The sequence below is a fragment of the Penicillium manginii genome, assembly GCF_028828005.1.
Source record: "Penicillium manginii strain IBT 31320 chromosome Unknown utg000005l:1.0-5665137.0:1.0-5668048.0, whole genome shotgun sequence".
NCBI classification, from domain to species: Eukaryota; Fungi; Ascomycota; class Eurotiomycetes; order Eurotiales; family Aspergillaceae; genus Penicillium; species Penicillium manginii.
In genome coordinates this window covers 5547803-5573539 of record NW_026643106.1, presented here as the reverse complement: position 1 = coordinate 5573539, position 25737 = coordinate 5547803, and the positions used below count along the sequence as shown (strand labels likewise).

General features: G+C 44.2%; 8 protein-coding genes across 8 annotated transcripts; 4 read left to right on the top strand and 4 right to left on the bottom strand.

Moving 5' to 3' along the window:
- Window positions 1-307: 307 nt before the first annotated feature.
- Window positions 308-2369, bottom strand: N7533_008369 (catalase; the record flags this gene model as incomplete). The annotated part of the gene is made up of 11 exons (XM_057105019.1): window positions 308-381; window positions 433-861; window positions 922-1006; window positions 1069-1356; window positions 1406-1529; window positions 1578-1585; window positions 1636-1734; window positions 1779-1936; window positions 2049-2086; window positions 2134-2263; window positions 2336-2369. The coding sequence occupies 11 exons, from the start codon at window positions 2367-2369 to the stop codon at window positions 308-310; spliced, it is 1467 nt and encodes a 488-aa protein (XP_056959976.1).
- Window positions 2370-4503: 2134 nt separating this feature from the next.
- On the top strand, window positions 4504-4795 carry N7533_008368 (uncharacterized protein; the record flags this gene model as incomplete). The annotated part of the gene is made up of 2 exons (XM_057105018.1): window positions 4504-4519; window positions 4578-4795. The coding sequence occupies 2 exons, from the start codon at window positions 4504-4506 to the stop codon at window positions 4793-4795; spliced, it is 234 nt and encodes a 77-aa protein (XP_056959975.1).
- Window positions 4796-9891: 5096 nt separating this feature from the next.
- Window positions 9892-10287, bottom strand: N7533_008367 (uncharacterized protein; the record flags this gene model as incomplete). The annotated part of the gene is made up of 2 exons (XM_057105017.1): window positions 9892-9958; window positions 10148-10287. 2 exons carry the CDS (start codon window positions 10285-10287, stop codon window positions 9892-9894), a joined length of 207 nt encoding a protein of 68 aa, XP_056959974.1.
- Window positions 10288-15019: 4732 nt separating this feature from the next.
- Window positions 15020-15978, top strand: N7533_008366 (uncharacterized protein; the record flags this gene model as incomplete). The annotated part of the gene is made up of 2 exons (XM_057105016.1): window positions 15020-15857; window positions 15908-15978. 2 exons carry the CDS (start codon window positions 15020-15022, stop codon window positions 15976-15978), a joined length of 909 nt encoding a protein of 302 aa, XP_056959973.1.
- A 5053-nt stretch (window positions 15979-21031) lies between these two features.
- N7533_008365 (uncharacterized protein) lies at window positions 21032-22042 on the bottom strand (the record flags this gene model as incomplete). The annotated part of the gene is made up of 1 exon (XM_057105015.1): window positions 21032-22042. One exon carries the CDS (start codon window positions 22040-22042, stop codon window positions 21032-21034), a length of 1011 nt encoding a protein of 336 aa, XP_056959972.1.
- A 688-nt stretch (window positions 22043-22730) lies between these two features.
- N7533_008364 (uncharacterized protein) lies at window positions 22731-23405 on the bottom strand (the record flags this gene model as incomplete). Its single annotated transcript, XM_057105014.1, has 2 exons — window positions 22731-23167; window positions 23234-23405. The coding sequence occupies 2 exons, from the start codon at window positions 23403-23405 to the stop codon at window positions 22731-22733; spliced, it is 609 nt and encodes a 202-aa protein (XP_056959971.1).
- Window positions 23406-24157: 752 nt separating this feature from the next.
- N7533_008363 (uncharacterized protein) lies at window positions 24158-24706 on the top strand (the record flags this gene model as incomplete). Its single annotated transcript, XM_057105013.1, has 1 exon — window positions 24158-24706. One exon carries the CDS (start codon window positions 24158-24160, stop codon window positions 24704-24706), a length of 549 nt encoding a protein of 182 aa, XP_056959970.1.
- Window positions 24707-24903: 197 nt separating this feature from the next.
- On the top strand, window positions 24904-25321 carry N7533_008362 (uncharacterized protein; the record flags this gene model as incomplete). The annotated part of the gene is made up of 2 exons (XM_057105012.1): window positions 24904-25101; window positions 25154-25321. 2 exons carry the CDS (start codon window positions 24904-24906, stop codon window positions 25319-25321), a joined length of 366 nt encoding a protein of 121 aa, XP_056959969.1.
- Between the last annotated feature and the right edge of the window lie 416 nt (window positions 25322-25737).

Genomic DNA, 25737 nt, shown 5'->3' with positions numbered 1-25737 from the left:
ACATAAATAATACATCCAGAACTATGTTCCATATCTGGCAGACATTGGTGACAAGCTTTTCGCCGATGGTCTCGTGGTACTTGGACGAAGCGAAACCACAAACAAAATCTCCCAGCTGTTGGAGGATAATGCTGCGTCACTGACATTGGGAAAAGTCACACTTTGGCATATACTCGAAGAACGTGGTGCTAGAATATACTCAGATAAAAGCGCATCGAACTGACGCAAACGGTTTCCAATTTTGTATCAAATATCAATAAGTCAATTACTTCCCCAAACTACAATAATGAGACATTTCGAGAACATCTCATTTCTTGATTAAAGCCTCGGTCGCGCGCTTGACTCTAGTCCCAAGGTCCATGCTGACTCGACTAAAAAGATCTATCAAAAGGTCAGCTGCTATTATGCACTAATTAGAAGGTGAGAACAGACCGTATACTCCATCTCGCAACTTAGGTGATTTGACCTCTTTAACACTCTGGGCGATGTTTTCGATAGTTCGGTCCTGGTGTCCCGGATCACGGCCGATAACCTCCCACAAAGCAGCAGGCTGAACAAAATCTTCTTCCTCTATGTGACTGGTGAAAGTGGTGACCTCGCCAACCCATTTCTCGTGCTCAGTATGTAAACTCAGCGAATTCGGGCTTACTCCCTTGACTTCCGGATAGAACTTTGTTGGCTGAAGAGAGGAATTCACATAATTTGGATCACCGCCATAGTTTCCATCAAATCTCATTTTACCATCTCTCTCGAATGGGCAATAAACAGGTGCCTTGGCTGCGTTGGTTGGAAGCTGCTGGTAGTTAACACCAAGACGGTAGCGGGCCGCATCGGGGTAAGCAAAAAGTCGTGCTTGAAGGACTATAGAGGATAGAAGTGAGATTTAAGATTTCCTTTCCCAACCCTCAGTGGGCTACTAACCTGGATCGGCAGAAGCAGCAAACCCAGGGACCATATTGGATGGGGAGAATGCTGCTTGTTCAATATCGGCGAAATAATTACCAGGCTGTCATATAGTCAACAATCAACATATCAATATATCACATTAGTGGAAAGTTGTTCACGAACGTTCCGATTTAGGGTAAGCTTGCCAATATTTCTCAACGGGAAGTCTTTATGTGACCAAACTTTGGTCATATCGAAGATATTCCAACGATAGTTCTCGGCCTCTGAGGGATCCATGACCTGTACAAAGACATCCCAAGAAGGGTAATCCTTTTTCTCAATAGCCTCAAACATGTCTCGAATCATGTAATCAGGGTCTTCTCCAGCAATTCTGGTAGCTTCTTCTCGAGTCAAGTTTTGGACTCCTTGTCGGGTTTTCAAGTGAATTTTAATATATTTGAAAGAACCATCCTAAATTCGTAAGCTGAGCTAATATGAAATTTATATGCTGGGGTCGAACCTTTTGAGTAAACTTATATGTGTGCCCACTATAGGAGTTCAGAAAGCGGATAGATTGGGGAGTTCCACGGTCACTGAAAAGAACCAAGAGCTGGTGGATTCCTTCAGGGTTGCCCACATGGAAGCTATAGTATGTAAGCGATGAAGAGGTAAATAAAATGTCATGTACATACTCCCAGAACTATTACCATGTCAGTCTTGTAAATACTCAAGCTGGATCAGGTAACTTACCATATTCGCATCGGGAAGGTGGGTTTGTGGGTGTCTCTTGTGAGAGCGATTCATGGAGGGAAACTTGATAGGATCACGAATAAAGAAAACAGGCTGAACCTAGTATAAGTAAAGAATCTATGGATGGATTCCAATATTCTCACTGTGTTATTGAAAACCCAATCAAGGTTGCCTTCATCGGTATAGAGTTTCATGCCCCATCCATGAACATCTCGAGAAGTATCAGCCGAGCCTGATTCGGGACCAACCGTAGAGACACGAAGTAGGACAGGGGTTTTTTTTGCCAACTTCATTGAGAAAGCTGGCACATGTCAGGTCAGAACAATCGGCGGTGGCTTCAAATTCTCCATAAGCGCTGTGAATGGAAATGCTGATTAGAGTCTAATATGCGAAAAAGCCGCTTGAAGCCTTACCCGATAGCTTTGGCATGAACAACTCTTTTAAAACCCCCCTATAGTGTCAGCTAACAAGCAAAAAAGTCTTATTTTGGCGATTTACCGCTCCGGAATTCTCTCCCGCGAGAAATGCGCCAATGTCTCGATGAGCTGGGTATCTTGGAGGAGTCCGAGGCCACCTCCATCTCTGTTTCTCATAAGCACAGCAGTGCTACTGCTTGCAAATGGGCATCCTTTTTTTTTATCTCGGTCAGTTATGAAAAACAGACAATTCGGGCAATTCCTTTTTTCTTTGCGTCACACACCTTCCGCAAGGGTATAGTACTTGTCTGCGGACATAATGATATGATGAGATGGTACAATGTTTCAAAATTGAAGAGTCATCACCGTTATTAAACGTGGGCTTTTGCTCAAAATTTATAGGCGTCATAACCTAACCATACGGCTATTTATCAGTTGTGGTGAGTTAGCTGAGTGGTTACCATGACTACTTCATGTGTCAGATGTAAGTCGTCATTCACCTTTTGCATAACTAACAGAAGGCCATCCAAAGCGGATAATTGGAAATCAAATCCAACCTATTGGTTTTTGATGAAAACCAACGGTAATATATTATGTTAATATTCCATGACCCTGGCCTCCAATCCGAATTACAGAAAAATGTCTCCTCGTCATAGAGAGAGCCTCCCCACATCCCCACATCCCCACATCCCCACATCCCCATATCCCCAACAAATCCAAGAAATGCCCAAGGAATATAGGCATATGTCAGATACTAGCTGGCATTTCAATGTGGCACTGCAATCCGTGAGACTAGTGGAAAGATGCTTATCTGCCATTAGCATCATGCTTGACAGAAATTGACAGCTTATTCCTTGATATTGCAAGCCTGTGTTATCGGCGAACCCGAGTGACAGGGATTGAATGAAATCTATTAAATAAATTTTATTTATTATATGTAGTAACCAAGATCATTGGTCGAATACTATTGCCAAATTGATTCAATTTCTGATTTGGCTTCAGTCTTCCAGCCAACCCCATTGGCTATCTAGAAAAGCTATTTTTTCTGAAAAAAGTCTAACTTTCTTGCATTAAGTCCCTCTGCTGCACAAGGCAAAGTTCCGTCGTAATGCTTGGTTTCGTTCAACGAGTTTCGCGAGATCGGGCTTTCTATATTTGAGATCTCGTCAATGCTGTTCTATGCTTTGCCGAGAAGACCAGCTTATATTTTCTTTAATGACTATTTATTTGATATTTGCGACAATTGGCCTTGACCTGATTGAAACATTAAAACTGGCTTGAAAGCCTGCTCAGGTCAAGGAATGATCTGCGAAAGTATAGTACCGTGGATAGATTTATTCTACGGTCAAGAAAGCTAAATGATACCCGATTTAGATGTCAAGATACCGTCGACGTCATGGTACCGGGAACCGCCCAGACCTAGAAATACAAAGGAGGTGCGCACACCAGCACAAGAATGGCAGCGAAAATAAGACATCAAACTGTGGTTCGGTCTTTTCTTCATGGACCTCTAGATCTCTAGAATAAAGCAACCAAATGAAATCTTCCACTTAACAAAATTTTGTAATGTCTGAAAGTCCGTGCCTTGATCCAACCCTCATTAATAAACAGAATTTAACGATGGCCCAGACTCCAGCAAAAATCCAAATCGAGAAGAATCTGTGATCAAAAGGCTTTTAGGTCACTTTTCTCGAAGTCATACTTCTCGCTCTCCTAAAGACAGTGGTTCGCATGGTAGTCCGGCCGAGCCCAAGACATATGCAGACTACTTAAAGAAAGATGAAGAAAATTTGGAAGAATACTACAAAGAAGAGGAAGAAAAAAGCACAAAGGAGCATAAGAAAAGTCAAAAAGAACCAGCAAGCGCGGAGAACTAATCGACAACGAAATATGAATACTGCCGCCCGGGTCGCATTGATAACAGTCAGCATTTCCGACCGGCGAGGAACTTTGTATTAGTTGAGTACTCTATTAAATGCGGTTTAAAGGCCTCAATTGGAAATCAAAAGCCATATCGATCATCATCGTAACATGTGCTTGAAGCGTGCAAACGCACTAATGGTAGCTAACATAGAAAGATGATAAAGCATAGATATTCAAGTTTACTATGTAAACCTCGATGAATGTCATGGTATGCGGATCAATCGGATTACCATTGCTCATGAATGGTCAGATCGAAGCTCACCAAACTCAATCCAAGCTGGCGGAACCATGAAATTTGTACCGAAGGACATACTGTAGTGTTGAGATGCTTTCCAAGGTTCAATTTGACTTTTCAAACTCATGATGTAATAATGCTAGCTGGATGTCATGGATATTCTCAATGTTCGGTTTTTTGCCCGGGTGCCCAAGTGTTCATTTAAAAATACATATATTTAGGCTAGGCTCGCAAATATAACGCACTTTCAGACATCTCTGTCGAGTACATCAAGAACATTCAAGTTGAGCCAACATGTCGCAGTCTCAACGTAAGTTGAAATTTCCGTTACCTTTTATTTCTTTCCAATGCTTATTCAAGGTACGCAGAAAATCAATCCAACCAGCCACACCATGAAAGCATGATGGAAAGAATTTTCGAACATCATGGTCACCCCCAACATGATGATGGGAAGAAACAGGAAGTGCCGTCGGAGCCAAAACCGAGTACGCCGCACAAGGAAAGTGAGAAAGAAAAATATTTGAACTGGTATCACAAAGAGGAGGAAGAGGAGGCGGAAGGAGATACGTATGGCGGTCTGATGTAGGGTCATCAGGACATAGAAATGCCATTTTCCACAGTCTTGTATATTGTCATACCAGAATTACACTTTGTACCATGTGCTTCGCCCCAAAATCTGGTCACCCCAATCTCCAAAACTACAGTTTTACAATAACTTTAGTGCGGGTACATACAATCCTTTCTCCGAGTCCTTATCTTGTCGGCAGTGGCATCGGGCGGCTTGGATCTGGATTATCCGCCTCAGCAAATCTTATCAATCATATTTAGCACGAGAAAATATTTATATCTACAGAGGCATTTCAATCTCAATCTTTCAGCAGTGATTCCTTTTCCTTTATGTCTTACCAAGTCATTTTGTATCACTGTCGTGTGGCATGAACTAAATCAGGTCTTTTTACTTCAGAAGAGACTCAAATTTCATAATTTTCTAGCTGATTATCTCAATTTGATTTTCGAAAATATTCTCGGTGATAACCAAAGCTCATCCAAGAAGCTTTAACCCAGCCAAAATCCTTGTCTCACGGAAAAATATGAATGTGGGTGTGGTTTAAGGATGAATTACATATTTAAAAACTGATGCTACTGAAGTTGCACCTGCGTGAAATCTTTCTCCTAGTCACTGCAAGGTAATGGGCATTAAGTCGACGCTAGGCTATTCTAATCAGGTAGTATAGCTCCAAGAGGGCTTCTCTCCAGAATAAGTACAGGATGCAAGATGGCAACAGTATGATATTACAAGTTGATCAAGCGGATTTTGCGTCCAAGCTGAGATTGATACTCAGATACTTTATTTTAGAGCAGCCATTGGTTTTCTTAATATTAGAAGGCTCTTTGATAACCAGTCTCTTGGTCATCAAGATGTCTTACGATTAAATTGTTGCATGTTTTGGAATAAGATACCTATGGTCTCTTAATCTTACGGTTATTCACCCTTCAGGTCTTTGAGTCTGTCTAACAAGGTTCGTAATTCATTATTTAGGGCACGAACAGTCTGTGGCTTCTTTTGACTAAAACTTGTTTATAGTTCTCTCCGAAACATGGACTACAATCTCATCGCTGATGATGATGGCGCCGAGTATATCTCCTTGTCCGTCCTAATAGTCGTCACCTTAGGCGGCAACGTGGTCGGTAAGCGAGTGAGCTATGTAAGCGAGCGAGCCACCTAATTAGAATTATAGACATTTATCAATATATTTCAACCACCACCCCTTTATATTTATTATTCTCTATTTGGACAAGAATTCTTCTTATGCCCTATTTCACTGCAATTGCCGTATTTAGGCAAGGCCCTCGGCTTCGGTGCCGGTATACCTTGCGCTGGTGGCACTCGTGGGCCTGGTATAGCCTGAAAGAAGGCGTTATGAGCTTCCTCAAGCTCTATTGCTTCTTGTACAGATATACCGTTATCGTGAGCTATCCACCTAGTTGTACGAGCACGCTTTTTCTTCTGTACAGTATTTTCCTCGTGTAACTGCTTGTTTTCTTGCTTGAGAAAGATACCGTTTTGCATCGCGATTTGACAGTCTTTAATAAGCTGGTTTAGCGCAGCCTGTGACGGCGATGGAGGACTTCTTGAGCGTTGTTTTAGAAAGGCTTTGATTGAAGCTGCTTGCTTATAAAGCTTGTCTACGTTCGTAGGTGTATGGGGGCAAAAAGCGCTTACTTGACTACTGTGACTTATGGGTGGCGTAGGTGTCCGAAGTTGAATATTAAGCTTTGATAGTACTGGTTCAGGATTTAATAGTACTAATTCTGCTGCTCGGAAGCTATTTTAGATTGTATCAAGTTTGAATGTATTATTTTGAGCTTGTGGATAAGCTGTGAGAAAATCAAGCTTGTTGATACAGTTGACCCCAAGTTGTATTTTCTGGCTAACTAAACTACCGTACGCGCGCTCTAAAACCGCGAAATATCTGATATTAAGCGGTTGTAAGAGATACGAGGAATGCACTGGTATACAGATTAGTATAATATTATAATCTGTGTAGATTTAGTTGAATTCTGCCGTTAAATAGCTTTTGTGTCCGTTAAGAACTAAAAGTCAATATCTTCTATATATATAACTATTTGTTGACGGAATAAATTGCTTTTAAAGCTAGTGAAGACCTATTTCGTCAGACGTCCACCTATTCACGCTAACCTCAAAGTGCCAGTGATATTAAAAGGCTGTTTGTCCTGGTTGCAGATTCTATGGAGGTGATTGACCATTATCCTAATCGACAATATGTCTCTAGCACAATGTCTTCTTATATTGGAGGAGATTCTCAGGATGGTACTCCTGTTGCAACCAACAACTCATGCCATCTGCGACACTGATACCTCTCCACTGTGGATCATGTTAGAGATAAGCACATGATTTATTGGGGCAGGACTTGGTGCCATCCCGGTGTGGCCCACTCAGAATAATGGTTCAGCTCTTTGTGTACCAGGGGATGAACTTTTGAGGTGGGGTAACAAGGTGTCGTATGTAACAAAGCACAAGAGAATACAACCCCACCAGGGCGGTAGGTACGGTGTGTAAGAAAAAATACAGGCTCCGGTGCCAAGGATACTCGGAATAATTCCCATTAGAGCCTAGCTAAGCTTAGTAACTCAAATCCGAAAAACAGTGAAAGAGTAGAAGTGGTGGCACCGGCTTCGGGACACACTGTACTGTATACAGCACTATACTCGTCAATTTTATTTTATTTTTGTTGCTACCCATGATGGAACCAAACAACTGGTCACAATATCTGGCAGAGGTGACAGCGGCGGGGGTTGAAAAAGAACCTATGGCCTGGGTTCAGGCACTTGAGTCAGCTACGGATAATGGATATGACGGGTCAGTCTATACTGTACTACATATTGAATGTTTCGCTAAGCAACAGAAGCGATACGAGGGACTGTGCAAATTATAGGTGATTAATGATGCTTTAAATCCTGTCTAGAACGAGGCTGAAAGGTTGACTATCATAATCACCCCTCCAAAGACCAGATATCAAGTAGGTGTGATATTTTGTCATACTGTAACCGAGTCAGAATAAGGATTATTCTAAGCCAGAATACAGCAATCTATGTGAAAGTGTCCAACAGTCTGCTCTCCCACTCCCTGCGATAAAGTATAATATTATGCATTACTGTGCTGCCACTAACCATCCTCTAGGGCCCAGAAAGATATCCGGTCAGTAGAATGACGCTACAGTCCACGTGAAGACTCGTCTATAGATGTTTTCAACTAACTATTTAAAGTGACTTGAGAAGTACTCTCGAAAGGTTAGCTGACGAATTAAATACCATCTTGAAGGCCGTTATTAACTAGAAACAATCTTAGGCACCAGAATGACATTAAGTAAAGCTGAAATGGAATGCCCAGTAAAGGAGAACTAGCTAACACCATGAAACATAGAGAAATCAAAGAGAATCTGTCTCAAAATATGGACTATATAGAGAGTTTGACGACATGGTCTAAGGAGTTATTTAATAAGGTCAATGGGGTATTCGCCTCACGTCCAAAAGCCCCACAAGTGAAATAATCTCACGTCTATCATGTGTACTATATAGTTAGTACACTATATAAGCTGGCGTTGGGAAATACACAGTATTAATTAGTCAGTACCCATTTTAATTAAAAATGTCCTACTGTAATTTGAAGTGCTGCATTGTAACATTCTTCGTACCTCTCCATATCAAGTAGTATAGTACATGAAGCTAAACGGCACCTTTCTGAATATCAAGAGTTACACTAAAGCCCGTACGGTATGTGTTTAGAGACATTATTCGATATAAGTAAAAGTGAACAGTACTTTACAGTACGAACGACCATACTTTGATAGTAGTCACAATTTTCTAAGGATACATAGCTTAGCGGCTCCATTTTAAAGAAAACTTGAGCTTTGATTCGCCATACTTGTTATATCACGGGATTAAATCTAACAGACCATTGCCAGGAATAGAAACCAAGCGAAGGTCCGCAAACTATTATTCAAATATATTTTGGCCATTGCCTGGTATATTAAAGGATGTCTGTGTTTTACAGCCAGTAAGGGTCAAGATGACAGAATGACATGAATTATCTCCCTGGTTATAGTAACAGGGTCTCTACAATACTTTCTCTAGTATGCTTATCCTTTAACTGAGCCCAGAGCGGTAAATCATTTGCTAGCGAGGGCCTTGGTAGAAGCTGGATACATCACAAACACATCACTGTACATAATGATCCTCCACAAGAGTGCATTCGAATTCACTCACTGAAATTTGATCTTCCAAATCTTATCATTCTCACCAGGGTTACCCAAATGTAGGTTTTCCGAATGCGCTAAAAGTATCATTGCTACTTTGCATTTGCCTTTGCCGAAGCTCATCATTCTCACCAGGGTACCCAAATGAAGGTTTTGTGAATGCGCTAAAAGTATCCTTGCTACTTTGCATTTGCCTTTGCCGAAGCTCATCATCCCGCTTTCTGGCCAAGGATTCTCGAGTCCACTCTTCGTCTCCTTTGCTAAAAAGTAAGGTCGAATGGAAAAGGCCCCATTTCATTTCACAACTCCATCCTGGCTTCAGGGACCAATCGAGGTGGAAGATTTCCTTATCAGTACTCGATTGGAATTTATCAGAGAGAGGGTATCGTTTGGGCCTTCGCACACGACCTTTTTTGCCGGCTTCACGCCTCCACGCTAGAATAACGAAGTTAAATTTATCAACAAATACCAAAAAAACATATTGTTGACCCACGAAATTGTATATGTAGATTTTTACCCATTTCTCACTCTGTTTCGAAGCCCTCTAGGAGTTTTTGAGAATATGAGAGATCTAAATATTGGACTGTAATCTGGGCTCCAATGATATGTTCAAAAGTTGGGTAGCTAGTCAACTCGGGGTTGAAGAAGGGCTTTTTATATTAAAAATGGTTGAGATGACTCCTCATATAACCAGGCCGGAGTAAAAGTCAGGAAACTCAGGAGCAATGAATAGAATTGAAATAGAGGGTAATTCAAGTCACAAAGGATGTAGTTTTATGACTTCGTGTATTGACACGGTCGGTGGAAAGAAAGAGAGTGCGAGAGGTCATTTTCGACACGCAGGCTCAAAGATAGATATTTGCAGAACTTGGACCCAATTTTTGGCTGGCCTAGAATAATCTGCTTATCCTGCAGTACCGCCATGCCCACCACTAGTGCCACCACCACCACTACTTCCTCCACTCGGCGTACTGCAAACGTTAAGAATTTCAATGAGAAACTGATCGGGTTAGCTTAAAGTTATAGACGTATTCTTTGAGACCCACGTTTTCGGTATTGCAGCATAAAGTTTGGCCCTTGCACGAGCTGCCCACTATAGACTGATTAGCGTATCCCGAAGCAAAAAAGAAACGCGAGGAGGTAGCGTACAGCTTTCACACCCAACTCCGATGTCAATAGTTTTACCTAGAATGTTGACAGGGACCAGAATCTGACAGGATTTTGGAGTCTGGTTACCACTGGAGCATGTAATGGAAGTTTGTCTCTCGGTTAGTGGATACGCAATAACGCTGCTAGCCATAGTAGCAAGTATAAATTGAGGCAGTAGCATTTTGCCTGATTTGTGGTAAACCTATATGATGGTTGATTATCGCATAAAATATCATTCCTGTTCACCAGACATAATGCATTCTTATATTCTGTGTTAATTTGAAGGCCCAGTCTGGATCTCTGAATAATACTGCTCGATCAACTCAGCACTATTTACCACCATCCATCTATTAATATGAGGCTGGAAATTATTATTCTTGGAACTTCAGTCGCTGCCCTCGTGTCCTCGCTCGCCCAACGAGATAGCTCCATTACGTGTCCCAGTGGCAACCAGACGCCAAAATGCTGTCAGATCCTGGTTTTAGTCAATGTATTAGGGTGTGAGACTTAAACATGACGTTGATGAGGTGAAGCTAACCTGGACAGTTTTTGATTGATATCCTGAACGTTTGCACGGAGCCAAGTGGAGGAAGCGGTGGCGGAAGTGGTACTGGTCATGGTCAAAGGTGGTTGATTGTGCACTGACCCACCGTTCGCGCCATACGGGGATACAAATATGCTGGCGGAATTAATTACGATGAATTGTGCTAAGGTTGCTTTGTTTTCAAAAGAGCCCTCAAGAATGAAATGGGCAAATCGCGCATCTTGAGAACAAAACTAAGGGATTTAAATATAAGGGTCTCTTGGCATTGAAAAATTCGATCATATTCTAAAGGTAAATTACGGTATTATAACAAAGACCCATTTTTGTTTACCAGGGAATACAATTCAGTCTGACAAGGGCTGTTCCGGAAAAGGCTAAAATTAGACTAGCGTGTTTCAAGCGCGGCCTCGGGAATTAAAGTCTAAGAGTTTAGTGGTAAATCTGATTTCGAATATTACTGTACTATATAATAATCAATCCAAATCAGAAGAAAAGTATGAGACGTTTAGATTATATGTAACAGACAGTGGGCGTGAATTCACCCGGAAAAGTCGTACTATCGTTGAAACTACAATAACATAGACAATTGCTCCTGCAATTGTACCGAATATAAGAGCCGCAACTCGAGGGCTCAATGAATGTGACTCGGATCCTGTCGAAACTCGAACCGTGGGTTCGGTGTCGGATGTAGTTGTTGGAAATTCTATGTCCTGTGTTGTAATGTACGTCACCCAATGTGATGAGTCCCATCTGTCTGTTATTTTGCCACTAGTGCCGCTAGTATAGTTTCTGCCACTTGTCTCAAATGGTATGCCCAGTCGCGTTGAGACTGGAGATGTCCTTCTTCCTTGATCGCTCGGAGAAGGTATGATGGGATAGAACGAAGTGATGTCCCTGTAAGTTGATTGGCTGTGGTCAGCTGGTCGTAACGGCGGTCTATTCTCGGTCGACGACTGGCCAGCCGACTCAGGAGTGAGTGTAAATAAGTTAATAGAATATATCAGTCTATGACTGTTGATGCAGGGAATGTCTCGGCATGGTAGTCGAGAACAAAGCCTAGTCACACTACGGCTCGTTAAAATGGGTCCCGTACTAGAACTCATTTACGTCAATTAGGCTTGGACGGTAGTATAATAATTAGTTATGAGCGTACGGCAAACTTATCCTTGCTGGGAAAGTTTAATCAATTACTCAAGAGTCCGTTAAACAAAATCAGGGATAAAAATATCACTCTGGCATCTCGATACAGTGCAGTGTATTTTATTCGTTGTGGAACGAAAATCCAAACAGGTTTTTTATGGAGGCCGCACCATTTGAGATTCTACACAGGGTATTCCATTTTGTAGGGCCCCTAAAGCTTACTATTAGTAACTCCTTTCCTAACTTCCACTCCACGATAGATGGATTCATCCCACCGTCAAGCTCTCAGCATTACCTGCAACCGAATTCGACTTGCCACTATTCCGCTAGTTTTCAAGCGGATTTTCCTTCGGCCAGAGAGTAAGTGGAATTTGAACCGACTGATCATTCCCTCTATTCCGCTTCCAAGGCACATACTCAAACATGTTCGCGAGCTGGAAATACAGATTTCCATCTCCTACGTTGTTCAAAATCGGTGTGGCTATCACTTTACAATGCCGTACTACCCGCAAGATAATCTCAAAATGGACCTTGGACTCCATGCCGACTTTCTAGAACCTCTATCGGCGCAACTCTGCCCTGTTCTCAGAATGTTACCTCTACACTCGATCAAGCATTTTAGGTATGTTGTACGATACATGACATATATTCACTGTAGTTTTCTCTAACAAGTGTCTCTTTTTTAGATGGAATATTGGCTGCTACGTTCCAATTATGACTTTTATCCAGCTTATCGAAAACCAACGGCTACTGACAAAGGTATCGATATTGCTGGATGGAAGCTGCAGCTTGGCCCAAGAATGTGAATCACTGTTAGTTTCTCTAGCGGAAAAGATGGATCTTCACCTGGAAATAAACATATTGTAGTGCCGGGGAGCTTGTTACAGTAAAGTGAAACCTCTGAAAATGTGATCAATCTGACTACTTCTAAGCGCATAATGTACTGAATATGGGCCTTTCGCTTGATATCACTGCCGATTAGAGAAGAATACAGTGCAGGGAAACAGGCCAATTAGCGTCATGAGGTCTCGGGTGCGGGTGTACAATGAGCCTTTCACCGAGACTCATCTGAAGGTGCAGAAATTCAATAAACAGTCTAGCCTTAGTCGTTATTCCATTGTGGAACTTCAATCAGTGGCTATTAAGTGCCAGAGTTTAAAAGGACTCTATCTGCATATAACTTTAGGATAACGTTAAATAGGCGGTCCGACTCTCTTTTGTATACTGTACAGACTTTCGCTTGCTAATACTGTACTGCACTGAACTAAATTCATAGCTCTTCAATTCGATTCCGTATTTCTGTTAATTACTACGTCACTTGTCTTTTAGTATGGTAATAAGCACTCTTGTTCTCTGGCGAACTTTCCTAGTGGAAAACATAAGTGAGAGCTTGAAACTTTCATGGGACTCTGGATTTGCATTTTTATTTCTGTAATTTTCAATTCCCATCTCGTCTTAGTTAGTTTTAATATTGAGTATTAGAACTACAAAAGATGGCGTTTTAATTGAGAAAATAGAACCCGAATTTGAACCTTGACTTGCTTGGGCTCGAAAATGGCGAAATCAACGATGAACGGCTAATTCACAAAGAGAAATAACGCGCTAATCAGGAGTGGAGGTCAATGTTGGTGATGCACACTGCAGCTAAAATTTGAAAGAGACGAAACCAACGTTGAACGACTGATTCACTAGTACGCTCATCAAGAACTGAAATCAATGTTGGTGATTAACACTGCAGCTGAAATCTGAAAATGACGAAATCAGCGTTCAACGACTAACTCGCTAGTACTGTTGAAGTATCCCGGTTGCTGGGATAATCATGAGGCTGAGATCACGTGCATACACATATACCTGACTTCTCAGTCTACATGTATCTTAGACATAACATGTAACACAATACAATCAACCCCCTCAATAATATAAGCACTGAACCATCACTTAATATCTTAACAAGTACGCTAATCACGAATAGAAATCAGTTTTAGTGATAAACACTGGAGCTTAAATCCGAAAATGACGAAACCAACGTTGAACAGCTAATTTACTAAGAGAAATAATACACCAATCAAGAATAGAAATCAGTGTTGGTGATGAACACTGGAGCTGAAATCCGAAAATGATGATATCAGCGTTGAACGACTGACGCGCTAGTACGCTAATCAGGACTTGAAATTAGTGTTGGTGATGAACAGTGCAGCTCGAGATCTGAAAATGACGAAACCAACGTTGAACAGCTAATTTATTAAGAGAAATAATACACCAATCAGGACTTGAAATTAGTGTTGGTGATGAACAGTGCAGCTCGAGATCTGGAAATGGCAAGACCAACGTTGAACAGCTAATTTATTAAGAGAAATAATGCACCAATCAGGACTTGAAATCAGTGTTGGTGATGAACACTGCAGCCGAGATCTGAAAATGACGAAACCGACGTTGAACAGCTAATTTACTAAGAGAAATAATACGCCAATCAAGAATAGAAATCAGTGTTAGTGATGAACACTGCAGCCGAGATCTGAAAATGACGAAACCAACGTTGAACAGCTAATTTATTAAGAGAAATAATACACCAATCAGGACTTGAAATTAGTGTTGGTGATGAACACTGCAGCCGAGATCTGAAAATGACGAAACCAACGTTGAACAGCTAATTTATTAAGAGAAATAATACACCAATCAGGACTTGAAATTAGTGTTGGTGATGAACACTGCAGCCGAGATCTGAAAATGACGAAACCGACGTTGAACAGCTAATTTACTAAGAGAAATAATACGCCAATCAAGAATAGAAATCAGTGTTAGTGATGAACACTGCAGCCGAGATCTGAAAATGACGAAACCAACGTTGAACAGCTAATGTCAGTATCGGTAGAGATTCAGTATTGTAAGGATGTGTATTAGTTTGCTGTTTATAGACTAGCCGAGATTAGTCATGTTCACACCCATACAAGTTTGTATGGAGACGGGCATAACAATTCAGACAACTACCCATGGACCTGATTGGGCGTACCATTTGAGTATCGACAGTTATGAGCCCGGCTTGCTAAGTGAATTTATTGCCTATTCTGTCGAATCTGAGGCTGTTCATACCGATTATTTGTCGAATTGACCCCGCCGGTCAATTACCCCTGAGAGCGAACCGATCTGTACACAGTATCTGCATCGAAAGCAGCACTGTTGAATACAACCCGATACCGCTATGGAAACCGCTGTTATCTCCGCTTCGCAGAGCGTCAAGCTGCGAACGTCGGCCGATTGGATCGATTGGATACGTGCTATCCGCGATGTCGCCGAAACCGATCGTGTATGGAAGTTTATCGACCCCGATACCCCTGAGAGTATTCTTCCCGAACCGAGAGAGTGCCCTGAACCTCCGTCTCCCGATGCGAATGCAACCGCGATCGATCTGTATAAGATAAATTATCAGCGATGGGATCGAGAGGAGAGAGGACTAGCCAATATCAAGAGAGTGATTATGGCGACCATTGAACCTGCAGTGAGGGATCAGCTGTATGATAAACCTACTGTGCATGGACGTCTAGTGACATTGAGAGACCGATATTCCGATTCTGGAAACCTCAATGAGGAATATCGCCAGGACTATATGTACAATGCAGTGTATCCTCCACGGAAGGGAGAGGACGTAAAGGCATTCGTACGTCGCTGGGAGAAGATGAGGGATCGGATGATCGCTATTGGTGAGACCCAAATGCAGTTTAATAAGGACTTCCTGTTAGCAGTGAAGCATCTGGCACCAATGTGGCACACACAACAACTTCGACCTATCACGATCGAGAGCACCAAGATAGATAATAGTGCGTTGGTGAATGACTTCCTGGCTCACTACCGCGAGCACTTTGGTAGCGCACCAGCACCGGCGCCACCAACCAATCTCCGAGGTCATTCAGCACCAAGGGCTGCATTCTCAACCCTCCAAGGTAGCACTGAGGCTGTACCAGATTCGCCAAGTGCAGCAAAACCGGCCAAGAAGCGATCGTTGAAGGATGTGCCAATGACTGAGCGATGGTGCCCGTGTGGTAAGAGAAACCACAAGCCATGGGAATGCCCATATATCAATGAAAAAGAGAGATCGGCCAATTGGAGTGCCGATTCGAGAACTCAATCAAGAATCAACCAGATGCTCAAGGATCATCCTGATTGGAAGGAGTTTATTGACAAGGAGATCAAGTCAGCCAATCAGTATTATTCGGCCGAAAAACAGGGTGCTGCCCTAGGAACATGGTCAATGACAACGCTGGCACTGAATTGTCTTAATCAAAGACCTCACCTCAGGGATGAATGGGTATTTGATACGGCGACACATCGTCATATCTGTGTGGACCGAGATCTGTTCATTGATTATACTTCTGATGAATCAGTCGTCAAAACTGGTGACAGTGTCACTCGCACCCTAGGGTATGGAACTGCAGTAATGCCCTGTATTGACCCTAGAACGGGTGCGCGAAGCAGCGTCAAATTGCATAATGCCTGCCATTCACCTACCTTCCAAGCCAACTTAGTCTCGTACGGTTGTGCAAAGGAACGTGGCTGCCAATGGGATGAGATAAATAACTGTATAAGAGACCCGAGAGGTATCCCATTTGCACGAGTAGCCTGGAATGAGCATGCAAAACTGTGGCTGTTTGACAAGCCACAGGGTGATGCATATAATTGACTAGCCGATGGAACTGCCACCTTGGGGAGAGAGTGTAATATCGAGTACGCGATGGCAGTGCGGAAGTCGATTGCACCAAGGATCTCCGAGGCATCGTCGGATGTGTGGCATCGCAGATTGGGCCATATACATCCAAACACAGCGAAGAAAACGGCTGAGATGGTGGAAGGAGTCAGAATCAAGGACTCTGAGACGAATGGCATAACTGAGTCCCCGTGCCAGGTGTGTAGTATGTCACACGCACCACGTCAGATATCGCGGAGACCAGTAGGCCGTACGTTTGGCACGTTTGGACAGCTGTATTATGACCTAATCGAAATGCCGAAGGAGTCACATAATGGCCACCGATATATCACGCATTTCTATGTGTCAGGCATTCGGTTCCACTGGGTGTATACGCACGCGCGTAAATCAGAGTGTCAAAACGGCATAAGGGCCTTCCTGTATTTGGCCACCCGTTTACTGAAGATACCCCTGATTGGAATTCACTCAGATAACGAGAGATCAGTGACAGCTGATACTGAACGAGAGCTTGAGGGGATGGGCTTTGTGATGACACATACTGTAGTGCATAGCGCTGAGATGAACGGCCCCGGCGAACGCTCAGGGGGTGTCGTCATTCATAAGGCGAGAAAGCTGCGTATTGAGAGCCAATTGCCCGAGGGCCTGTGGCCAGAGATGGTATACGCCGCGGTGTATATACTGAACAGGACTCCAACCCATCTGAAGGATGGAAGGTGGATAGTACCCTGGGATGAAGCACGATCACACCTAGACCAGAACTTTGTGAGGAAGTCAGACCTGTCATGTCTGAGATTGTATGGCAGTCTCACCTATTGTCGGATACCGAATATCCCTCGTTCTCACAAACTTCGCCCTCGTGCGGAAGTTGGTTTCTTGGTTGGTTATCAGGCTTCGAATGTGTGGCGAGTTTGGATGCCCTCGTCGGGTAGGATTCAAACCGTACGCGACGCAGTATTTGATGAATCGCGCCGCTGGCACCCTGGTATACAGTATTGGGCAGAGCACCCACTACCGATTCCGGAAACTCGTGATATCCTCAACGACCGCGAGGAATGGCGCGTTATCCACCGCGAAATAGGCCTCCCTGATGACTGGATTGAGAGTCGAATCGGACATGAATCTGAGACCAACCAACCGAATCCAGCACCTACTGATGCTGAGAGCGTTAGTAGAGAGCCTGAAATTGAGGAGAATAGTGATGTTGGGGATGGCGGTGAAGATGACACTGAGGAGGTAGCTGATCGTGAAGCGACACCTGCACCTACTCATCTCGAGGCTGTACAGCAGTACACTCCGCCACCTACTATTGAAAAACCATCTCAACGATCAAATCGATCTCCTGCACTGCCTGGTACATTTCCAGACGAGCTACCAAGGTCTCCGCTAAGACATCGTTTTCCGGCCGGAAAACCAGCTACAGAGGCTGAGGGGGTGGAGAACAAAGAAACGACTCCGAATTCTACAGAAAACGAAGCTCAGCAAGATGACCAGCCTCAGCAGCAGCAGGATGAGTCATTTGAACCAGAGCCTCTATCTGAAAGTGAAGCTCAATTACACCAGGAACTGGCTACGCCGGTGCCGGTCGTGGCACCCCGAGACATCGATCTGTCGTTGAATCCTGCCAATATTGTTGATGGTAAGCGCGAGCGTAGGTCGACACGCCGAGATGACTATACATATCTGGTTGCTGAGGACGAATCGTCATTCGAACCACCTGATCTGTTATATGCATTCGCTACTGCGCTAAACGCTGAGAAACCGAGTCGTCACCGAGACAACCTGCCATCAGCACCTGAGCACTGGAATGATATGGTCCGACATTCTAACCGCGACGCATTCATGGCAGCTGCCGCCCTGGAAGTTCGGAACTTGAAAAGCAAAGGCACGTTTGAAGTGGTTGATCGTCCGAATGATCGATCTATTCAGGTCTTACCGCTGCGTTGGGTCTTTGACTATAAGTTTGACCAGGATGGCAACCTATTGAAGCACAAAGCTCGCCTATGTGTGAGAGGTGATCTTGAGAGAGTGACTTCAGAGGGGAAGCGTGCTGCTACCCTCGCTGCCCGTACGGCACGGATTATCTTCGGTTTAGTTGCAGCGTTTGACTGGGATCTAAGGCAATTTGATGCGGTAAATGCCTTCCTGAACAGTACGCTACCGAAGCCGGTATATGTGAAGCCACCGGATGGATCAAACCTGCCGAAAACGGTGTGCTGGAAGCTTGTAAAGGCACTGTATGGCCTAAGGACCTCACCAAAGCTTTGGCAGCAGGAGGCCTGTGGTGTGCTAGGTAAGCTTGGTTTGACACCACTACCTGAGGATCCCTGTGTGTTCATTGGTAAGGGGATTATCGTGTTCTTCTACGTGGATGATATTATTCTGGCAAGTGCACCTGATCAACGAGACCGCGCCTACGAGATTGAGCGACAGCTTCACACACACTGGGAGCTTACAGATCATGGAGATGCCCGCTGGTTCCTTGGTATTCGGATTATACGCGATCGATCGATGAAGAAGCTGTGGTTATGTCAGGATGCCTATATCGCAAATATGGCGGTCAAATTCAACCTTGCGAGCAGACCCCGGGTGATGACGCCAATGACAGCACCTGATAGCCTGAAGCCGTACGACGGTATACCGCGCAGAGAGTATATTGAGGAGTTCTCGACCAAATTGGGATCAGCTCAGTATGCTACTACGATCACCCGCGTGGATGCCGCGAAAGCCACTGCCCGATTGGCACAGTTCTTGACCAATCCGGGACCCCAGCATCTTGATGCTATTGATCGAGTGATCACCTACCTAAATCATACACGATTTTGGGCAATTGCATATGGAATTGGTAGTGGGTTGGAATCTATTGCATTCGCAAGCGATGCCTCATTCGCAGATAACCTCGACAAGACGAGCTCCGCTGGATATCTATGTCAGATATATGGAGGACCAGTTGACTGGAAGGCTTCAAAGCTACGCACTGTCACTACCTCAACCACTGAAGCAGAGCTGCTTGCTCTATCGGAGGCCGCTCGGGCAATGCAATATACGATTCGCCTACTACGTCACCTTGGTTTCCGACCAAACCATGAGATTACACTACGGTGTGACAATAGCCAAACTGTTGATCTGATCACCAGCACCAACACCAAACTGCATACGAAGCTCAAGCATGTTGATATTCACAATTATTGGCTTCGACAAGAAGTGGCAGAGGGTAGGTTGACGATCAGATGGGTGCCCACCGCAGAGATGGCTGCGGATGGCCTCACCAAGCCGCTCACGCGGCAGAATCACGAACGTTTTGTCCAAATGCTTCGATTATACGATATTCAGAGATATATTGAAGACTGAGGCAGCTGCTCCTGCCTATTTGGGACCTTCAACGGTCAACATCGATTGGATACAGCATTCAACACGCTGATATTGAATAACCTCAGGTGCTTTGAATACTGAGGGGGTGTGTCAGTATCGGTGGAGATTCAGTATTGTAAGGATGTGTATTAGTTTGCTGTTTATAGACTAGCCGAGATTAGTCATGTTCACACCCATACAAGTTTGTATGGAGACGGGCATAACAATTCAGACAACTACCCATGGACCTGATTGGGCGTACCATTTGAGTATCGACAGCTAATTTATTAAGAGAAATAATACACCAATCAGGACTTGAAATTAGTGTTGGTGATGAACAGTGCAGCTCGAGATCTGAAAATGACGAAACCGACGTTGAACAGCTAATTTATTAAGAGAAATAATACACCAATCAGGACTTGAAATTAGTGTTGGTGATGAACAGTGCAGCTCGAGATCTGGAAATGGCAAGACCAACGTTGAACAGCTAATTTATTAAGAGAAATAATGCACCAATCAGGACTTGAAATTAGTGTTGGTGATGAACAGTGCAGCTCGAGATCTAAAAATGACGAAACCGACGTTGAACAGCTAATTCACTAAGAGAAAGAATACACCAATCAATAATAGAAATCAGTGTTGGTGATGAGCAGTGCAGATGTGGGTCCCGGCGGCAGCCAAGAAGCACCACCCACGCTTGCGCCCCTACTTTCCTAATTCGACCTAGCATCGGCATGGGCATTAGGTACCGCGATTTAGCTTACAGCTAATAGCGCGCAGCCTTGTGCTTTTGCGTCTGTTTTGTTTCACGATGAAATTGTTTGCACATTTGCAGCCTCTCAGCTATCGGTAAAACCCGACCGTGAAGCCTTACTTCCGAGTGCGGCCCACCATAATCTGCAACGCCCTAGACACTCTCTCATCTCGAAGAGGGAGAGGTTCGAATGCCAACGGCGTACCTGTGGTACAGTCGATGATGATGATGATGATGATGATGATGATGATTTCATTTACCCTGACCCCTCGCCTAACGGCGATATGCAGGTTACAACTACTTTCTAAATACATGCTGATTGATCCATGAGATTGTACCAAACTTCCTGAGCGGTGAACTTTGAGCCTCACCTGATAAGGCCTGTCGTGGCCAATTTGCCGTTCGTGGTGTTAGGCTGCCCTTACGGCGCGGCTGTAATGGGTTCCTAGATAAGGCGGCCAACAATTGTCCGCGGCTGGCTGCATCTCGGATAGGAGTTTCGAAAATGCTGGCAAGGCTGAGATTAAAAACCTGGTTAGAGATTGTGTCGCAGATACGTTTTGGTTGCGAGCTCGACGAGCTGAGCTCTTGCTGGTTTTCTTGCTGAGTTGGAATGGTGATGGTTTGTTGTGGAAACGGCGGTAAAGGTCCTCGATTGTGAGTGTGCGTTTGGGGGAAGGTACGGATTGATTGGTATTGGAAGTAGATTTCGGTAGAGAAGGTCCGGAGTGTTGTAAAACTGAGGCATAGGTAGGTTGTGAGTTTGCTGTGAAGGTAGCTGGGGATGTTGAGAGGCGAGGTTGAGGAGGTCGAGAGGCTTCAGAAGAGCAGATCGGTTGAGATTGTTGCGGCACTGGCTCAGGTATCGTACTGAACTGGTCGGAGGCTGTATCAATGTTCATGGTTGAAGGTTCATGTGGCAGGATCGATGCTGGCACTGGTTTGGTAGGCGGTCGTTGAGGTGATGGAGATGCGGTATCTAAGTGGGTGACAATGTTGGGTGTTTCGAAAGTATGCTTCAAATCGCGACAGATGATCTGCCATATGCAGTCTGCCAAATGAAGAGTTTTCATCTCCTCGGTGTGGTTATCTTGGAGCGTGTACAAGGGCATGGTCGATCCGCAAGCAAAACAGCACGCTGATCCTCCAGATCTTGAGGGCTTGAAATACAAGCCATTTTGAGCAAGTTGGAGAGGAGTGACGTTGGTAAGCACTTGTCTATGGAACGAGAGAGCTCGAGCAGCGATGGTTGAGTAGGTGATCGGGATTTGGTGGAGAGGTTTGTTGTTGTAATGCGGGGTAGTTCGGTCTGGTGGAACGGTGGGGTTGGAGTTGGGGGGGGTTGGGGTTGGCGGATTTGAGGAGTGAGGAAGGACGACGAAGGGCTGAGAGGGGCTTGGGTTTCCAGCCCACCCTGGCATCTGGATGTTGCGAACTCATCTCCGTGCTCCCTGTGGTACCCCTGTGGTACAGTCGATAGCGAAAGCGGCTTCTCCCCCAGATGGCTTTTCTTCTCCCAGGCCCCACTGCCAAGTCCTTAGCGCAGATCATCTATTGATCGGAGTACATGAAGTTGAGGGCCAGTATACCAAGCTCGCGTACGGTACTGTAGATCCTTCGTAAAATTATACCTCCGCTTGAAATTTAGTAAAGCTTGATTGGTGGTACTAGGTACGCGGTATTTTACGGTGGCCCTCAACTTGGCGTGGTCTGGCCACTAGAAGGCCTGCGCTAGGGTCTTGGCAGTGCCAAGGGGAACTGATCATGAATGGCAAGGCAATCAAACCATCCACCACGGCCAAACTACTGGGAATCATCTTCGACCACGAGCTACGATGGAAGCCACACGTACAGCAAGCTGTCAAACGAGCTACGAAAGTCAACCTCGCTCTTGGTGGACTACGGCATTTACGCCCAGAGCAGATGCGTCAGCTCTACGAAGCGTGTGTCGCACCGGTCATTGACTACGCGTCTACCGTCTGGCAAGACCCATAAAAATTTTAAGATCCAACGGTAAATGAAACGATGAAGAATTTGAACCTCAAAATGGAAAACTGTACAGTAATTGCCTTTCAGCTTGGTTAACCAAAGTTCTAGTACTCCATGTCATCAGTATCGATCTGAGCAAGACCTGCCAGAGGGATCGGATGTAGTAGCCGAGGCTGAGCTAGTAGTAGTAGCCAAAGATGGTTCTGATTCAGTAGTTGAGGTCGAATCAGATGCAATCGTCGAGGACGAGCCCGACTCAGCTGTCGACTGAGTACGAAGCTGAGAGGATGAAGAAGCCTTCGAAACTGCGAGGCTCGAAGACGGACCTGCGCTTGTACTCGTCAAGGGCTTATAGTCAGACGCGCTGCATGAACTTCCAGTATTGAGCCCATTATCAAGCTTGCATTTAGCTTTGTCGCCGTTCAGATTGGAGAAGATGACCTCTCCCGTCTTTTCTACCCTGATCCAAGCTTCATTGTTGCCGTCAACCTGTCCACATGCTGCGGCATCAACATAAGGTAAGCCAAGGCGAGTCTCATCAACGACCACAGTGAGGTCTGAGATACAGTAATTGTTATCAGCTATCCGATAATTAATCATGACTTTAGATTTGCTGTACAAACCTGAGCAGTCTTTTCCGTGAAGCGTTGCAAATGATGCGGAGTAGCCAGTGTAACCATGGACATCGTTGGTGTATATTTTGCACCCATGGTCTTCGTCGATGACCTGAAAGACTCCTCCTAGGCAAGTGCGCATAAAGATGCCAGTGATAAGTGCGGGGATTGCAAAATGCATGATGGAGTCGGTACCGGTGAGAATGAAAATTGTGATGAGAGGTGAAATATTATCTTATGGCGTTGGATTCAGCAGCTACAGTACTCCTAGGTCGGCCGGAGGGATTTGAGAGTTTCTTAGAACTGCTGAACAACTTTACATAATTATATTTACAGATTACATCCAGCTGCATTAGTGATATCAGTGGTTATTAGGTTGATCACAGACCGGCAGTCGCATCGATCGGGATAACTTCGGAGCTATTTTTCGCACTTGTCAACGATAGATGTTGAAGAGTGGAAGTACGTTGAACGGCATGAACATCACGAATACAGGCGTGTCAAGGTCGCAGTCGTGTTGTCCTCGTCATTTCTTACCATACCGTTCAAAAGGTCTAGACAGGGGTCTTATTGAGTCTAAATGTTCAAGGTTAATATGGTCTTGGCAGTTGGGCTTGGGAAAGAAAGAGCGTGTGTAAAAGAGCAAAGCAAATTTGCAAGTTACTGCTATGACTCTTCTTGGGTCAACATGTGATACTAAAGTAGCGCCCAGGAAACTTTCCGCCTGTTGCGCAGTGGCTCATTGCTGTATAGGGCCTCATGCGAACAATTCTAATGTAAATACCGACCTCTATAACCTCTGAGTTTGACTTAGAAAGCTCCACCCCGTACAGTTTTACTGCCCACCAGGCCGCTACTATACAATACGCTACAGTACAGTCGAGAGAACTAACTACCCCGCACTGTACAATATTGTCGTCAAACGAGACCATAATGGTCTTCAGTCCTTCATCTAGTATCTATAGCCGATCCACGGGCTCATTGGAGCTTCAGCTTGTGCCTATATCACAACCTGCAGAGCCGAGAGGATTCAATATACCCGACCGTCCTGAAATTAGGGAAATCGATCATGTTATTGGGGACTCACTTGGATTCAGTACGGCCCTCGAGGCAAGCCCTATTCGGCTACAAAGTGCAAAGAAGCAAGGCAGGTTGTCGCAACGAGAGTTAAAGGATTTCAGTGAGAAGGAGCTCATGAGTCTACATTGGGAAAACGAATTCTTTGAGGTTTGCACCGAGACTTGGAGGAAATTGGCAACGAACATACGCAATATCTCGCAGGATATGGAATCGGAATGTCACGCTCGGCTCCTGGATATGTACCTTTCACCGCAATCCCCCCAGTTCGATAATAGCTTCCTCGGCGAAAAGATTGAGAGCATCGATACTGCTCTTAAGAACTCTCATCTCAGAGAAAAGGCAGCCGCCAGCGAATGGAAAGCTCACTGGGGCCCGTCACGAGCGATCACTTCTTGGATTTGAGGGCACCTTCATCACTGTAAGTGATTGAGTAGAATAATGACGCCCTGCTATGAACAAATTTCAACGTTTTTAGTCCCTCAATTTGTATTGTAACAGCAGTTGAACATTAGGAAACCTCTTAAATCACATTTACTAGTCTATTTAGCTACAAAAATCCCACGTATTTCATCGTATCCTATCGAATTACAATAATCACCATGGCCAACGAAACGACGACTCGTAGTGATAGAACGCGACAAGAGCAAATCAGGAAGCGTCGCCACAATCTCTTCAAAAGAATCAAGGAATTCAATGATCGCTATCAAATAGAGACATGGCTCGTGATGCGAATGCCAAGTGGCTGGATTTATACATTCAACACTAATGATGAGAAAGCTCCAACTGAAGAGGAACTAGTATGTAATGAATGCACTAACTTGAGGATTCACTTGCTAATTTGGTTTCTAGGCCGAGAGCGAAAAGCCAGTCGTTCGAAAATGCCCTGAAGACTATGAGTCGAAAGAGGACTACAGCATCCGTGTGCGTAGCCCACCACCATTCACTTTCCAACGTCCAACGTACAAAAAGTCTCAAAAGCTAGATTCTATTGAAAATTTAATTGAGAGATTTGATTGAAGATTTTTGAGCTCATGTACAATAGTTCAACATTACTTCAGCATGATAAAGAAAACTTTGAAACGTGACTGGAGTACTACAGCATCATACATAATCTAGATTTCAAAAAAGCACGGTAAAAAGTAGCCTATTATATGAAACAGCATTTGAATCCAAGGTCACAGAAACTTTTTAATGTACATGCAGTACATCAGTACTTAGGGGTAATAGTTTACCAGCTCTCTAGTACATGTAATGAATGCATGAATAAACCAGCTTTGAATTTCATAGAAACCACTCTTGGTCTGTGTATACGTCAGTCTCAGTCATAGTGAGAGAATCCTGTTCCATATCTGTGTTATCTCTCTTCCAATTTGGTCTTATTTGCCATTTTTGGGGTTTGTTCCAATCTTGTGTATTGTCCTAATCTTGCGTTC